Raw genomic sequence first — 18,129 nt, forward strand, 5'->3', positions numbered from 1 at the left:
TGCGCTCTTGGAGTAATTTTGGTAGGCCGGCCACTCCTCGGAAGGTTCACCACTGTTTTAACTTTTCTCCATTTTTGGATAATGACTCTCACTGTGGTTCGCTGGAGTCCCAAAGTCGCCGAAATTGCTTTGTAACCATTTGCAGACTGATAGATGTCAGTGAATTTATTTCTCAGCTGTTTCTTTAGATCATAGCATGATATGTTTCTTTTTCAGGCCTGGGTGTGGTTAATGACATGGAACTTAGCTAAGCAAAAACATGGTTAATCACAGTTAATTCATGATTTATCAAAGAGAGACAATTACTTGCTTGCATAGAGGCAGAGTGGTTTCTCCTTTATAAATGAAAGCATCATTTAAAATCTGCATTTTGCATTTACTCCAGTTATCTTTGTCTAATATCAAAATTAGTTTGATGATGTGAAATGTGTGATAAATATGCATAAAAATAAGAACTAAGGTAGGGCTGTCCTGACAAAACCAAATTCACAAATTTTAACAGCTGGACTTTGTTTCATTAATAGTTATGAGTCAGTTATTTATTAATACAAATGTCATCTCCAGTTGAAAACTATTTTAACTATTGTAACTATTTTAAAATGTTAAATATTTTGAAATTATCTACAAAGCCTAAATGGATTTAAGTTAGACTGGAGAATAAACAAAGTATACAGTATATTATCCCAAAGCTGTTTCATGCCAAGCGTATTTGGCTTCTTGAATTCGACACATCAGCATTGGATGAATCAGAATGAAGAGGTAGGCCTTATCTTTCAATAGCACAGCAAGATCGAAAAGTAAACACAGATTCTCTTGCAATCAGTATCTGAAAGACAAGACGCTCCAGCTTTAGCTGTTAGCCTGTGTCTGCAGGTTCCCTGATATCAACAAAGAGCCCGCTGCAGCTCTGCACTGTCTCTGTTGTTGTGGGCGATTGGAATGGACATTTGCACTCTGCTGAAGGACCGTAAACAAGATTTTCAGCATAGCACCGGCCTGGCCAGGTTGACAGGGTGGTCTTATCTGATCTCAAACCAGAGAAAGGCAATAGGACAGACCAGGACAGCTCAGTTTGAGACACTGATAAGAAGATGCTAAGAGGAAATGAAAGGAGAAACAGACAGCTTCCAAGATGAACATTTTCACAATTTAACACCTTATAACACATTTACACATCTTTTTGATATTTGCTATGTTTTTGTCTGCTTCAGGGTTATTTGGCTGAGTGTGACCCTTCGTTCAAATAAAATAAAATAAAATAAAAACCAATCAAATCAATATGTAGTGTAAAAGCAACTTACCTTGTCCTTGCCCTGCTTCTCATCTTGATATACATTCCACTGCTCTCCATCATTACTGAAAGCGACTTTATATGAGCCAACAAACTGGACATGGCCGAAGTCTTTCGCTCCCTGGGTGATGATACCTGTCACCTTGGTTGGCACAAGCAAGTCCACCTGAGAGGAGCAAAGCCCAAGGAGGGATGGGAGCAAAGAGAAGGAGAGACAAAACCAGAATGATAAATTCGATTGCTCAACAAACTCAGGTAGCAAAGTGTCAGATATGCTAAGTTTTCAGGATTAAGTCAGCATTTTTCCTTTCGATTTTATCTGAGGATTTACTGAATACAGACACCGGGCGCCAGTCAAGTCAGTTTCAATTATTCACAGAATATTGAACAACAAGGCTAAGTCCACAATCTCGCCTCAGCAAAACAGAAATTGCATGCTGCAGCAGCTTCTGAGACCCACACTGCTCCATTTGGGTTAATTTTTAATAGGTTCTCATTTGTTGCAAACAATTTACTGCGCAAGGGTTCCAGGCAGTAAATACACAAACTGTTACATTTATAGGCTTTTTAATGTTCAATTATGCTTTATTATATTGAAAAGTACATAACACTGTTGGTCTGAAACAAAAAATGAAGTTAAGAAGAATCTCAGGATACAGGCTACACTTTGAACCAAGGAGATGATAATCAAGCTTTTTGGGGCGAGATTTTACCAGCATGATAATTATGTTAAATAAATATTGCATCCATTAAGTGAAAGGGATTGAAAGTAATTTTTAATCTAGTCCTCAGCAAAGCCATGCATACCTTTATTAGGTTTAAGTGCAGTATTACTAAATAAATAGTTTGTTTTTTTCTCAGGAATCAGTGGGTGTGTAATGTGAGACCCCTTTAACACAATGAAAACCCTGAAAACTCTGTAGCACAACAGAAAAAAGTTTATTGTTCTTGTTATTTAACATGCAATTCACACATTTTTTTTTTTTTTTTATAAAAAGGAAATTTTGTTTTTCCATCTTCCATTTTTAAACGAGGACATTTTATATTAGATAAACAGCAAACTAACATAATAACAACACTGCGTAGGTGATATCAAAGAAGCTGCTTTAGGCTGATCCCCCCTTTACACAAAATAGCTCAAATTTAACAGTAAAGCTGTTCTACTTAGCACATACATCAACGTGGCACCAATTTGCTATGAATAGAGGATGAAATACCGGGTTCAACTTGACATTTTGCTGTGCCATAGATAGTTGCAAAATTTAGAGGCGCAGCGAGCGCATGAGAGAAATGTAAGTATGCAGAGTTGTTTCTTTTGCTGAATATGCTGTACACAACACCAAGACAACCATGCATCACACTAATTGGCCTGGTCACAGGCCAACTTATACTGTGTCACACTGTTCTGATAAAAAAAAAAAAAACAATGGCCCCCTCATAGATTAAACAAATAAGCAAACAAACTAGCGCATGAGGTATGGTTTAGTTTCACTCCGTCTCCTGGTTTTGACACGTTGCAGAACCCTGCAGTGCAGCTTGGCACATCACAAAACACTTTCCAGTTGACTGCATTATCTGTTGTGACGAGTTAGGAAAAAAAAACCCTCTCTCTCTCTCACACACACACACACACACACACACATGCAAACACACACACAAATGCAGGACACCGGAGGCTGACAGGTAGTTTGCAAAACCTAAGCCTTAATGACAAGCCAAAGGAATATAAAAATTCCGAAAGGTTGTTCAACAAAGTTCAAAGAAAACAAGTAAACCGAAAGCTAAATTTGCAAGGAACACAATAAAAAACCACTAGTGTCAAAATAGAGGAATGCAGCTTAGGATTACACACAAAGGCTGACACAACCAACAAGGGACTGGACTGTAAATGCACAGAAAACTATCAGGTAAGCAAGATGCAAATGAAGGGGAAAAAAACCCCCAAACAACAGACAAAAAGAAAGTTTGGTAAAATAAAACTGAAAGAAATGACATGAATACGCAGAGCGGGGAAATTAGCTCTAAAGAAAGAGCAGGAAAGTGATCTTACAAAATCAAAATTACAATTAAACCCCAAACCCTGACAGTTTTGTCTTAGCGTTAATGCAAATGAGATGACAGCAAATCTTAGTACTGGGTATTACAGAGGCTTTAAATGATGACACTGTGCTGTGTGCTATGCTACATAAGCAGACACAGGTTTGGATTACAGTGAAGAAGTTTTTGTCTCCTTCCCTGTTTCTCAGTTTTTTGTTTCATTTGTTTTAATCTCCAAACAAATTTTAATTACTAAAGTTAAATTAATAGTTGTGGCTGCTTGAGATCTGACGAGGATGTTGTGGTCTGGCTAACCCTAGATGGGCCATAACAATAATGTTTTCCCTTTGCAAATGAAATCATCACTTAAAACCTGAACCTTGTATTTACTCTGGTTATCTTTGTCCAATATTCACATTTGTTTGACGATATGAAACATTTAAGTGTAACAAATATGTAAAAAAACAAAAAAATCAGGAAGGGGGCAAATAGTTTTTTATAGCACCGAAGGTCCAAGGTAAGGCCACACTATCTCTAAAGGGATTAACTCGGCCAACATATGTGAGATGATAAGCTACTGAAAGCAGAACAAAGGTTTGGGAGTGGGACATTTATTTCACTGAATACCTGAAGCACAGGTATGCAACTAGCGAATACAGTAGCGTGCTATGGATGCATTATCTAATTGTTGTGAAAGCTCTATTCATTAAATTCCACTTCTAAATGAATTTTGTCAACACCTCCGTTTTTTTATGCACCACAGTTCTCATTGCTGTTTCTAAGAGAAGCTGTGGAAGTGTTGTGGAATATTTGCCTGTGATGTATACCTTTAAAAAAACACCCAACACTGTTATAATGAAAATAATGTCACGCCACCTCCTGAATAAAGGGTCCAGAAAGAAATGGTGGCAGACCTAGCTCGGTTGATTCAGAGGGGCATGGCATTGTGAGGCTTTGATTATGCTGCAGTTGCAAAACATTGAGGTAATCTTGTTCTACCCGAGCATTCAAGTCTGCCACCAAACAAAGGCATGCTTAAAGGGGAACCAGTAATTGCTGTCACAGGTAGCGGTCAAAAAATACAGCCGCCTCTAGCGTCGCCGCCTCTCAACGCTTTGATGGCCCAAACTGCATTAGGGAGCGAGATAAGCTTGTTAAAGCACGGCCTCTCCTCCAGCCCCCACCTTCTGTTCTTTCCTCCATCACGCTCTCAACCCCGTTCTCTCCTCCACAAGCTTTTAACCCAGACAAACTAGGAGCGTGTGAAGTCTTTGTAGCAATCTCTGAATGCTTGTGGCGTACAATTTACAGAGAAGTGAAACACGAGAATCTATTTTAGGATTTGGCTTTCTGAGTCTGAGATTACAAAATTAGATTCATCTCATATCTAAGCTCTCAGTATTACCAGAACCATGAGCCGCAGAGGCAAAAGGGAGACAGGGTCAATTACTTATTTGTACTTTGTCTTTGATGGCTTTGTGCAAAGTGGAAATGTTTGTACACTTCTGTCAGAGAAACACTTATCTCTCCCGCTCATTATGAGTTGGTATTTAAATGTCCTGTTTGTATTGAAATGGTTTTGCCACTGCAGGATAAAGAAGATTAATGCAGCGAGAAGAAAGCTTAATAAGGAGCCGAATACGTCCCGCTTTTCTATATTATGAATACAGTACGTGCACATATACAGCAACCTGCTAACAGTCTTCGTCCAGCTGTGCTGATTTAACTGTATGCAGCGAAGACTCGTTTAATCTTTGCAGCCTAAGGGAGGTGTTGTGTCTTTGTGTATACTGTATATTTACAGGGCAGAATTCAGAATTCAACTCACAGTCATGAGGCGGATAGTGCTACGGCCCATGAACCCCACAACAGGGCAGCTATCATTAAAGCTTAAAGATGCAACAAGAACATTAAAAAGTGCTTTTCTGTCTACAGGAAGTTTCCACATACCTGTAGGAGGTTTGTTTACTTACTCATGAAAACTTAAACAATGCACTGTATGCTTCATGTGATCACGCTGAACGTGAACATCTTGTCATATTACTACAACTCAGTTGGTAGCATGATAAAATAGCACATGGCCTGGTAAGGAGACCAGGGCAGTGTTGAGAAAAAATCAAGTTGAATTGTGTCAAGTTCAGCAGTCAGAGAAAAATGCATGTGTGATGCAATTAAGAACAAATTAAAATCGGTTTCACCTATTACAGGCATAATAACAGTCAAAATTGCACTGGGGCAGTCAGTCCTGCATATGTTAATTGGTAATGTTAATGGCTCTCATTGCTAATGAAACTTAGCATTAAATTGAATTTGTTATCACTGTTTTAGGCGTGTGTTGTCTGATTTTAATCTCACCTTTAAGAAAGAAAGACCACCATCCAATGTACGATTTATGTCACAGCTACCCTGAATTACGAGTATTGGCAATTACCAAAACCCTTTTTTCATGTTTTTGTAATGGTTAATCCACCAGTATGTGCAAGCGCTGAAATCGAAAAGAGATTTTTAATGCTAAAATCTAATTATTAAAATACAGGAGACAGAGCTGGTGGTGTTAAGATTTTAGTTGGGAGTAGGGATGTTCCTGGTGACTAATTTCACAAGGGGAAAAAACTGACTGAGTAGTTTAAAACCACGAAACACTGAGATATTAAGTTAAATTTGAGAACCGTTTAATGGAAAATGTCAAAAACTAATAACAAAGGTATTTTAAACTATTTGTCACATTCTTCAATAATGCTGCTTAACTGTGGAAAAGGAGGAAAAGAGGAAGACCTCAGAGGTGGTTCATGGATGTAGAGAAGGAGGACATGCAGAGGGTTGGTGTGACAGAGGAGGATGCTAGAGAAAGAGGCAGTCGAAAGAATATGATTATAAACACAATACTGTAAAAAACATAAAAGACGCCTTACAAATCTGACAATTACACTCGTCAGTCATCTGCAATTGTACAGTTTTTATCACTGGATGTTTGATGTATTTTTGTAAGAATTCAATCCAAACAAAGCCACCTAATGTCACAGTGTACCTTTTTGTGGACTGATATACATTGGACTGAGTAATCACAGCAGACAGTTGAACCACTGTGGATGTTTGGAGACTGTTCCTGCTGTTTGCTGATGCAAAGTCAAATAAGGGAGCCATTACACAGAGAAATGGCCCATTTGCATTGAGTTATGTATGAGTTATCAGAGAGGCAGCTGGTGACATGTAATACCGTCTGAAAACAGCATAACATGCCAAATGGCAAACACTTTTATATACTGGTTCAAACCACCTGTCTCCAAAAAAAGATCTTTAATCCAAAAAGCACACATGAAATTACAAAAAAAAAAAAAAAAATGAGGGATGAGACTGCAGGCAGACAATTTCCAGACAGATGGTTCAGTGAGTACAGCACCTCTTTACTGAGTGCAAAAATGAGCCTGTTTGTGTTATGATACCTTTCTAAGCTTAAAGATGTGCCACTGCACACAGAGGTGAGCTGGCTAAGCCTATTTCATAAAATGAACCACTGGTCTGAGTCTCGCTGAGCTTACGAAGTGTTTTTTTTTTCTCTGTATGACAGCACATTGTCCCAGTACCATGAAAGTGAAAATGATAGCATAAAAAAAAATAAATTGCAACATATTTACGGCTTTACAAATCACCTTTAAATTTCTGAAATGTGAATATCATATATCAGATATATTTGTTTATTATTGTAAAAATGTCAGCATATAAAACCAACATGAGAAAAAGTTTTATTGTAAATAAAACAGAAATGCATGACACACCCTCACGCAGGATTAGTGACTGCCTTGGGTGACAAATACACAGTATATATCTGGGGAAGTGTTAGCTTGTCCATAAATGTACACTTCATTGTTAGGTGATTTGTTTGATAAAATACTGTTGTCACTAACTTTAATCAGCTCAGATTATATTGTTGTATTATATAATTTAAGGGAACAATAACTCACCTAATGTTACACCTCTGTTTATGTTACCTAAGGAGGTCTCCTGCTCCACGAGTGAATTATGACTCATTCTCTTCTCGTTCCTCCTCGTGGATGTGCACAAACCCACGCACCAGCGCTCAATCAACTTCACTTTTTCCTTGTGATGTTGTTTTCTACTCCACAGTGCAGTACAAATGATCACTCTTTGTGTTTCGGTTACCATCTGTCTTACGCAGCCATGTTATATAGAGTTTCAAGTCCACAAGCTAACAAGCTCCCTGCATTAGCACGCAGACCGAGATGTGCGTACTCCTACAAATTTCAGTATGGCTCGTGCATACACACACTCACAGATAGTGGATCCTCCTTTCTTACACCTTTTGTGACCGGGGTGGTGGGATGTCAGAAGGTATAAATGGCTGCTGAGTTCTCACACACTGAAAGGAAGGTTTGCAGGCAGTTTGAAGCTGCCCTGGAGCATTTAGCATACAAAAGTCAATGTCACAGAGGGAAAGCATAACAGGCTGGTCAGTGTGGCTGTGACCGTTCACACTTGGGCGTAAACATTTTTTTTTTTTAAATTTGACTGGACTATACTGATTTCAAAAGTCCTAAATGTCAAAATAAGAATCAAATGCAGTCGCCTGAAAGAAAAATCTTCATGTGCCGTGTGTCTTTGTCGCAGCGAGTCAGCTGGTTGGCTGGTCAAAGCACATCTTACAGCCAAAATGAGAGGGAAGCAGTAACTCATAGTGAATTGCAAACACACAAATTTGAAAGGCAAACAGTTATACATGCCATGAACATTGCATGCATTAAACATCCTCCCCTGCACTCTTCTCACTCCTTTCTCTCTCATCTTTCTGGCAGCGCACTCGAATGAAGCAATGCTGCATGTAACTGAATTTAAATTCTTTGTTGCTAAAAATAAATAATTTTGTTTGTACATCTTATCTAGTGAGACCAGCAGTATCATTTCCATTTATCCGGTGAATGCTAATGTTGCTAAAGTTAGCATTTCAGCATGTCTGGTAAGCCTCGATCGTGTTAATTTAAGTCAATTTTAATTGCTACGGTGCCAAACATCGCTGGCATTTCACATTCAGGGAGTAGGGGTCCTTGTGTTTTTTCCCTGGTATTTTCCCAAACTTCAATAAGCAATTTTTGGTAGCAAAAGAAAAAAATAGATGAAAACAAAAGGCGAATTAGAAATCTCCCAGACATGACAAGTTCTGGCTGTCAAACCTCAACCTTTACCCTCAATTGAACCTCCAAATATGGACTTGGACTCTATCAGCCAAACCTGACAGAATGGCAGCATGAGAAGTTTTATCCATAAATGTATCCATATTAGATACATAATAAATCAGCGCGCAAGACCAGTATATCGGTAGGGTGGGTGTATTGGCTAAAATAAGCTGTTTGCTGATATTTCAGCATCAGAATTTCTAACAGGAGATAAATGAACAGTTCAAAAGTAAAGAAGAGACACTTCTCATTTCTTCATATTACTTGTCATCTTTAAAGTGATGTTGAACAAATGTTTTCCAGACTTTCTGATGTTCTTTCTTTAATTGTGCCTGGCCATTTTATGAGGAATGTACTTTAGTGGGGTTAAGTTTATTGGTGATTCTAAATTGCCCATAGGTGCGAATGGTTGCCTGTCTCTGTGTGTTAGCTCTGTGACAGACGGGTCCAGGGTCTACCTCGCCTCTCGCCCTATGACAGCTGGGGTAGGCTACAGCCTCCCCATTACCCTGATAAGGGTAAGTGGAAGAGAATGGATGGATCTTTAGGCACTTTGTTACTAGGAGCCTTTCACAAAAATGGATAATTTGATCAATTCAGTTTTATTTATATAGCGCCAAATCATAAAAACAATTGTCTTAAAGAGGCAGCTGTGTAAGGTAAAGAAAAAAGAAAAGAGTGTAAGGGAGAAAAACCAACAACAATACAAAGAAAACAGAGAAAAGCAGTGTGGGACAGAAAATGGAGCATAAGAAAGCCAACATCCAAAGAAGAGCTTTGGATTATGGACAAGAAGCCTGCAGAACTATTCCTGAAGACTACTTAAAGAAATTACTAGAAAACTGCCCAAGAGAGTTCAGGCTGTGTTGAAGAATAAAGGTGCTCATACCAAATATTGACTTTTAATCTCGTTAGAATTGTGCAAACTCTGATGGTACAAATATCCAGGCTATACCAAATTTGCTTTGTATTATGCGCCTCAGGTTAGGAAGATACTCCAGATGTCTAAGGAATGGTCCTTCATATTCTTCATATCATTTTATTTTCCACTTTATTTCCTTATTAAAAAATATTTTTTAAGGTTTTAGAACATTGCACTGCATTTCCCCCCCCATTTTCCTAGAATAATACACAGAAATGAAGGGTGGCTAAAGACTTTTTCACAGTACCGTATCCTATAGCCATAATTTATTAAAATACTGGTGGTGGTCAGCAGTACCCCTCAGCTTCCTGGTAGATACACTTACATTACTAATTTCAAAATGCTAAGTGACTTTCTTCTCAAGTAACCGCATCTACAAGATTTGAGAAAATCTGACCTTTGACCTCAACCTTGAGGTTAAGGTCACTGAGATTCTAACTCTTCCGAGATTTTTAGTAGCTACACCTATGGTATCAACTTAAAAGTCTTACTCGTTCTTGAGTTATTGCATTCACAAACTTGGGTGTTCATGTTGCCCGCCTGCCTGGCAGGGTGATGGCAATATCGCATCGTTTTACGGAGTAAAAACTATTTGATAAATTAGTAGTGAAATATGACCATCTGCCTTACAGTCACAGCTTGAAACAAAAAACCCCTGCAAGGTCAGCTTTTTTTTAGACCTCATTCATCCAATCCACAACTTAAAAGCACAGCTCCATGCTTTAAAGGAGAAAGTGCATATTCAGATTATTAAATGATTATTTAATTTCCATTCTTTGCTCTAAAGCAAAGTCAGACTTTAATCAAAGCAACCGGCTTAGAGCACAAGCACTGCTATCTGAAAAGGCCTCTTTCAGAAAACTTGGAGCACATACTGTAGCCATAAAACAGATGGCGCCTCACTTCAGCATGTCAAGTTAAGTCTAAATGGTTGCACCGATGCAGGGAATTGGTCATGGCAAAAGGAACAGGAAAGAAATCAACCATGGTCATCTGGATCATTTAGAGCTATTACGGCACGGAGAACATCATCTGTAGCCAGATGCTTCCCATGTCAGAATGAGTGAAGTGTGGGAGTCAGATCCACACGCGTAAAAAATGGTCTTGATGGTGCACTAGTAAGGGACTTGGGGAATTTCACACTCTGTTTAATGCTCACTGTGGCTAGACATCTGATGGACACTTATTCACAGCGAAAAATCTAAAGCATTCGGTCTCCTTGTGTGATCTTGACTGAACTCAAATCTGTAACTCACTCTGGCGGGAAGAGAACTCCTTACTGTTGAAATATTAAGCAGGCGTAAAAAATGTAAAATGATTTAATAACCTAAAGAAAGGTTTTCCGTTTTATCGCTGATTACTCTTTCTGGAGGTAGTGCAAATGAGGTTGCAGTTTAAAAAAATAAATGTTTACTCCGAGTGCTGCACTTATATCTCATCATACCACTTTCCCCGCTTCCTTCTCCTCCTTCTCACACGGTATATGAAATATTCATATCAAATTCTCACACATATGGACATATATAAACACACAGTGCACAAAATGGAAGAGAAGGAAGTGGAGGACATCGTAAGCAATAAAAAGAGGAAGTGATGAAATTAAAAAACACATTTATGGACATAAGTGCATACTGCAGTATCATATCTACACAGCCACAGCTTGGCTTCAGACTATTCTAAATTTATCATGATACTCTAGCATGTAGCAGTCCTCCTTAAATCCAGTCCATACTCTCCTGAGTGGATATCATGTCTGATTTAAGTGTACAGATGTGAGTAGCGGATGCCCCTGTGTGCCAAGAGATGGCTTCCAAACACGATGAAACCACAAGATACACATGCAAAACACAGCGAATCTCTGCTGCACCGATTTAAGATCTGGCACCTTCACTTCTGACAATTCCTGCAGAACCACGGCATGCTCTGCTGCCGACTCATGAATCAATCATCCCGGGATAAAACAGACAAATGCATCCTGCGTTAGGTCAGAAGGAATGAGAGAAACCGAGGAAGAAAGAGAGAGAGGATGTGGTGCTGAAGGATAAGATGGCTTCCTTTGATAATAAGAACAAATGAGTTATTTTACACAGATTTTAGACCTGGACATTTAAGGATGTGGTGGGAGGGAGGAAACGCTAAAAAGAACACAACCAAATGAATCAGAGAAGCAGATGGATTTACCATTCCTTCTATAACTTTATTTGGAAGCTAATTGAATCAGCACACTAGCTGCAGGGAATCTGAATAAAATAGAGCCAAGAAAGAGTTGTATTGGACAGGGTGGAAGTGAGGCTCGGACGATAACGCTTCCACTGAATTTACATCGGGCATGTTTTCGGCTAGTGTGCAAATTGTTTTTGAGTTCATGGATAATGGTGTCAAAATAATAGAATTCGCAACATATGTGAGAAAAACGTTTTATTTTTGAATCAACAGTTACTTTTTATGTCTATTCAGATTATATTATAGTTGGGTAGCCAGCAGTTACATATGCAGTAGCAGATGTGTCCCATCTGACATGCTTTTTCTACTGAAGTCTGATAAGTGCCCAGAGCGATTCCATTTAATATTCAACAAAAAAAACAAACAAAAAAACTTCCCCACTTGTAAAATCATTCACGCACCGCCCGTAGCTACACGGTGCAAATTTCAATTTGCCTTTCTGCAACTGAGATGGCACGTCAGCGCTGGCAGTGGGATTTGGAGCAGTGGTCATCTGTTAACATGGCTTTAAAAGTCAGAACCAGCAGGCAGTGCCGCAGCCCAAGCTTAGGCAAGCACGACTAACAAATAAAACTAAGCAAAATAAATATTTACGCAGAAAAAGGATTGGCTAATATTATGTTGGATAAAATCCCCATCGACAAGCGTGGCTGCAGCCTGGCAGATCACTGTTCATAGAGTCCATGGTTATGTGCTTCTCAGCGGCATCTGAAACAGAAACCGATCGGAGATGTTTTCCCTGTAGCAGTCGCTTTCTTCAATTAGTTCAGAAAGAAAACTTAGCTACAGGCGCCGCTCCTATCGATCCGGTTTTGTATTTAGTGCAGTAGGACAAATAACGATAAAAAGCTGCACAGCCGGGAAAAATAAAGAATGTGATTAGAATGCTGAATAGTCCAATCTGCAGGGACAAGTGCCTTTATCTAGTTTCAACCAGATCAATATGACAGTAATAAAAAAAATGCTGGATTAAGAGGATACCACGTTTGTGCTGCCTAATATTTGTTGCAAAAAAAATCTTCCACTGCAGAGGGGATCATACTTGAAGGACAGAGAAGACAGCGACTCACCCTTTAAAGTTCCCAGTGAATTCTTACTGTCTCATGCAAGTATTTGCAACAAAGTGCTGGTCTTTTGTTCTTGAAATAAAGACATGATCATTGCCATGCTAGACAATAAGAATCCCTCTTAAATCCTTTCATGCCACAATGCCTTTGCTCTCTCAGTGGCAGCTTTTCTGTTTTGTTTTTTTTTCTTTCCTTTTTTTATTTTTTTTAGAAAGGACACACTTCATCTTTGCTGCATAAACACTCAAGAAGAGATGAGAGTTTCAATGGGACAAATTAAAGCCATTCTCCTCTGTGGATGGATGAGACAAACACCCAACTAATTCTATTGATTAAAAGAAATAGAGTTTGCAGTCAGCAGCGCTGTATTTGAAGCAGCAATTTGATTAGGAAGCTGCGCTCGGCAAAGTTGGTGAAATGATAATACCCGGTTTGATTATATAAAATGCAGGCTCACAGGCACTGTGCAGGACTCAATCTTGCATCACATTTACTTATTGTGCGCTCTTGTCTTTGACCCACATGAGAAAAAGTGTGAAGTGTCAACGTGTAAAATGCTTTATGAACGAACACTGTGGGTGATTTTCTTCAACAGTATATTAATTAATGCACTTTATTACAAGTGCATTTTGAATTGCACTATAAATTTCACTCTCAGAGGTTTAAAAATTGATGAATGCTTTTAAAGAGTAAATAAAAAATTGCAGGATTATAATCATTAACTACTATATCTGAAATTAATTTACTGACTTTAATGTAATTTTTCTGCTCCTATTACAAAATTCTCTCTAATGAAACAACGGATATCCGCAGATGTGTTTGTGTGTTTATTTAGACTTTTGAGATGCACTGATGCTGTCAAACCAGGTAAGTGCAGTGCCTTCTTTTGGTGGGTTATCACGTGCCTTTTTTGAGATATCATTTTAATTCCTTAGTTTATAAATACAAAGTTACCAACTGCGACATTGACCTTTACTGAGGTTAACTTGTCTGTGAGAGTGGGTGAGATAAAGACAAGCTAAATGACAACATAACAACATTTATTTGATCTTACTTACCACTGTTTGTTAGGAAATGCAACCCATTAAAAAGTTACACTTTCTGGTAAAAATCATGAATACTGCTTTTAGCAAAATGTTTTTTTTAATCTAAATATTTGCTTACTGAGTGTCCTGAGTGCCTTTAATCGTCTATCCATTTGAACAAGTCACCATTCTGTCTCAGGGCGTACACAGAAAGGCAACCACTCATGCTCACATTCACATCTATGGCCAATTGAGAGTCACCGGTTAACCCAACATGCATGTCTATGGACTGTGGGAGAAGCTGCAGTACCTGGATAGAATAAGCAAACCCGGGGCCTCGTTGCTGTGAAGCAATGATGCTGTCTGTCACACCACTGCCCCTGTAATAATCAACCACCCACAGCAAGCAGGGTTACTATGACTGAACACTGAGAACATTAACGAAACCGAGAGTGCTTCATGAATCTCAAGATGAGGATAAGGCGAGAAGAAGAACATCTGAGTAACAGCTGAGCAACAGACTGTTCATCCCATTTAAACGTTGGCTTGTATCTATCTGAAGTGCTGCTTGTACTGTGCCTAGCCCTAACACGACAAGACTAATCTCTCACATTCATCCTGCTGGGAGTCTCCTCCGGTACTGTATAACCACTGCCATTCCTTTTTGGTGCTGATAGACTTTGGATTCCAGACGTGCTTCATATTAAGAGCATTGGACCATGAATTAAATATATCCACTTGCCTCAGATGAACAGTGCTTAGTGGCTTTTACGCTTCTCTCTCTGGAAATCTTACTTGCTTAAAAGGCATTAATACTGTACGAAATGCCTTAAGTATGCTAAGGTAGTATTGCCATTGTCTCCATGACATTGAGGGATCCTTTAAACTTTTGAAGTGTTTCTTAAGTATGCAAATCACAAAGAGGTACTCAATAGAGTGAAAAGTATTTTTTTTCCATTAAAAAACATAGCAGTATAACCGGATCACTAACCCCTGCTACAATATGACTTTTTAAGGTCCACGAATTAAAGCAATGCTCATTTAAATTGAGAAGACTTCAGACAAAAAGCTCAACTAACCTGTTTCTTTTCATGCCGGTAATGTCTTCTTCTTCCTAGGTCAGGACTGCTCTTTCAACATGGATCATTTCTTGTGATTTAAACAAGGAAATGGTCAAAACCACCAATTACTGCTATCAACAACCATATACAAAGTACTGAGTGTCTGCAGGGAGTCAAACTGTTCACATAGCCTGGTATTTATTTCATACTGATTCATGAATGAAGGTAATAGATAAAAAATATAAACCAGAACTTGATGATGCAATCTGCTGTCCTACTGTCTCGCTATTTTCAAGGTGGCAGACTGGAACTTTGTCAAAGCCAAAAAGCTGGAGAGGGAAAACTATCTCCTGGCTGGCCTTCATCATTTTTAGTGAGCATTGACTACACAGACTCATTTAGCCAATGTCAAGAAATAAATGGCTGCAACCCAATTCTGTCATATACCTGTAGTGCTTTATGATAATTTCCAACTTCCCAAACCTCCTGTACTGGTAGTATCAATCCAAATTCTTAGGATCAACAGAGAAGATGAGAGTGCAATAGCTTTTTTTTTTTTTTTAACTGATACTTGATTTCTGCACATAATATTGGCATTGAAGTAATGTGTGCTTGTAAACTAGTGCTACCTTGATCTCAGCTCTCTTTGGCAGTTCTTTAACTTGTTACCCCATCTTTGTTTGTAATCACCCAATGTGTTTTCTCCTCGGTCCCATGTACTCCAACAGAGAGGCACTTCTCCCCCCCATGAGTACGCAGTACTTCACCTGCTGCACTTTCAATATTTACCTCATCAGCATCTGCCTAAGTAAACCCGCACTATCATAGTTCACACTAATTATGTGTGCTCTGCTCTGCATGTTAGTTTATGGTTGCTCATTTTTCTTTCTTTTTTTTTACGATCCTGCAACATCAATGCTCTTCATTCAATAAGCCCGTGTTACAAACTAAACAGTGATAATATCTGGGCAAATCTGTCTAATACAGAGTAAACAGATGGATTGGTGTGATTTACTTACAGAAACCACAGAAACTCTGAAGCACTGATGCTGTGTTTGAATCCATAAATGCTAATGCTAGACTCTAGGTTTAGATGTAAATAATAATATCAGACACAGGCCTATGGTTTTCTTTGGTTTTCTTATTTTTGATGATTGCTCACAGACTAAGGAAAAAAGTTTTTCTTCTTGTTTTTGTTTCCACTAAAACAAAAACCTTGCAATGATTAGCTTTGTTGAGGTTGAATCTCCATTAATAGCATTACTTCATGTATCTGATGCCTGCATCTTATTTTCATTTTTATTCTTAAAATTTACAGCAATAGGAAAATGAAAAGGATTTCCATTTATTGTAAATAACTACTTGTGGTCCACCTGCAGTTTTTTCACAGCCCACCAGTGAGCTGTGACCCATGCTTTGGGAGTAGTTGGTCAAGCACATGGTGACTCATCAGTGTAAAAAGGATATGATGTTACAGCTGCTACAACACCACTGCATTAAAGAAACAGTGCATATACTGTATTAGCAACAACCACTGTTTGCCGACTAAATCATTAGCACCATTATTAAAAAGAGAGTTACTGTACTTCTTTCAAAGTTTTCACACAAACCTCGCTCACTCTGCATCATCAGAGGCAGAGGTGATTATCAGGGTGCCACAGCCGCACACCACACATATTCATCATTTTTAAGGAGATAATTGGGTGTGAAAACCATGGAGACGGGGGATAACAAATGAACCACAGACCGGAATTGCGTTCATAACTGGTTTTGTAACCTTTGCTAGATACAAATAAATCGAACAAGTTGCAAATTAAGTGATGTATTTTGTGCTATCTATGGCCATGCTTACACTTGTTTCACTAATGTACTGTATGGTTACATTTAATGATTATTTACTTGAGCCCATTGCAATGTAGTTACCCAATATTAGAAATAATCTAAGAAAAAGTTGCAATTCCTTTGTAGAAGAGTTTTACATTCCTGTTTAAATTCCTGAAGGTTCTGTGACTTCTTCTTAGTGCAAAGGCATGTCAATACCAATACTGCAGCTGAGTGTCAACAAATAATCAACATACAAATAGCAAGAAAATGTAAAACCTCCTCAGTGCCGCCTATGACAGAGATACAAATGGAGAATTCAAAACTCTTGCCAAGTCATTTGTTAACCGCAACCAAATTAAATATGAGGGAAGAGACAATCCCACTTCATTCCAGCCTTGTGTACTTGTTTGTCTGGGGCTTCTTTATCATAATCCACCATAAAAACTCTCCACAGTCCCGAGCAGTGCTTGTCAGAAAATTTGCAGTACACTTGTTGCTTTAACAGAACAGTTATGAAACTGAAAAGTAGCAACTGTCTCTCTATCACGTTCTCTCTGCAACGTGGACATGTTAATGTGCATAATTAACTAATCAGCTTATGCCAGCTCGAAACATTTGGCAGCCTCGTCTGACAGCTTCAGCTCCTCTCTTGAAAACATCTTGAAATTTTCTGGTTTAGTCTCCCCGTGTGTAATTTTATCCCCTGTCAGAACAGAATAGCTTCAACTTGGAAGGTGACTAAAAGGTCCAGCTCTTGGTGATTTTTTTTCCTTTACTTAAAAGCTTTCTGTCGCAAAATGAAAAGGAATATAACAGCCTTAATATTTTTTATATTAAGGCTGTTGCTAACTTCAGAATGTTAATTGTGCAGTTAGATCAAATGATGATAATAGACGTGATTACTAGGTGGGGAAATGTCTTACTATTTAGGGCTCCACATTGGTTGGTTGATATGCTCTCTCCAGAACAAAGTCTTACAGGCTTGACAATTGCCTGTGTTACTTTGATAAGGAGGAAGGCGCTAGATCAGTGGCCCTCCAGGTTTCATCAGTTATTTTTGTGTAAAATATATCTATTCAATTTCAGATTCACCTACCCTAATGTAGAGTGATAGATTAGGTCTAACTTTACAAACATTTACAGCTGCTGAACATTTACTTTGAGCTGTCCTCAAACTAAATGGCTGCATTTCTATTGCAAACAGCAGTTTAACAGCACGGTAATTTGTGCTGCGATTTTCCAGCAACTTTCTCTAGGACTCGCTGTTTCTTTGAGTGTAAATGTGTTAGGTTTGGCATATTTGGGCATATTTGGGCATATTTGGTCTAAAAACTGTTTTACTTAGCCACGGCTTAGGTGCTGCTACAGATATCTCAGCTTTGGGTACTGAGTGGTGATTATTTATCAGTCTGAACATAGTAAACTGTTCCTGCACTGAGTGCAAGGTGACATCAGGCTTGACAAATGTGCATTTATTGTTACCTCCCTCC

General features: G+C 38.6%; 1 protein-coding gene across 2 annotated transcripts in view; it reads right to left on the reverse strand.

Moving 5' to 3' along the window:
* LOC120725939 (EGF-like repeat and discoidin I-like domain-containing protein 3) overlaps positions 1-18,129 on the reverse strand; it is a 124,082-nt gene that overhangs the window by 13,735 nt on the left and 92,218 nt on the right. For both annotated transcript variants that reach the window (XM_040019055.1, XM_040019053.1), the window contains exon 9: positions 1,302-1,457. In XM_040019055.1, the coding sequence (XP_039874989.1) occupies positions 1,302-1,457 (156 nt within the window). The remainder of the gene's footprint in view (positions 1-1,301; positions 1,458-18,129) is intronic.

This window comes from Simochromis diagramma, unplaced genomic scaffold, assembly GCF_900408965.1.
Source record: "Simochromis diagramma unplaced genomic scaffold, fSimDia1.1 OVJJ01000822.1, whole genome shotgun sequence".
NCBI classification, from domain to species: domain Eukaryota; kingdom Metazoa; phylum Chordata; class Actinopteri; order Cichliformes; family Cichlidae; genus Simochromis; species Simochromis diagramma.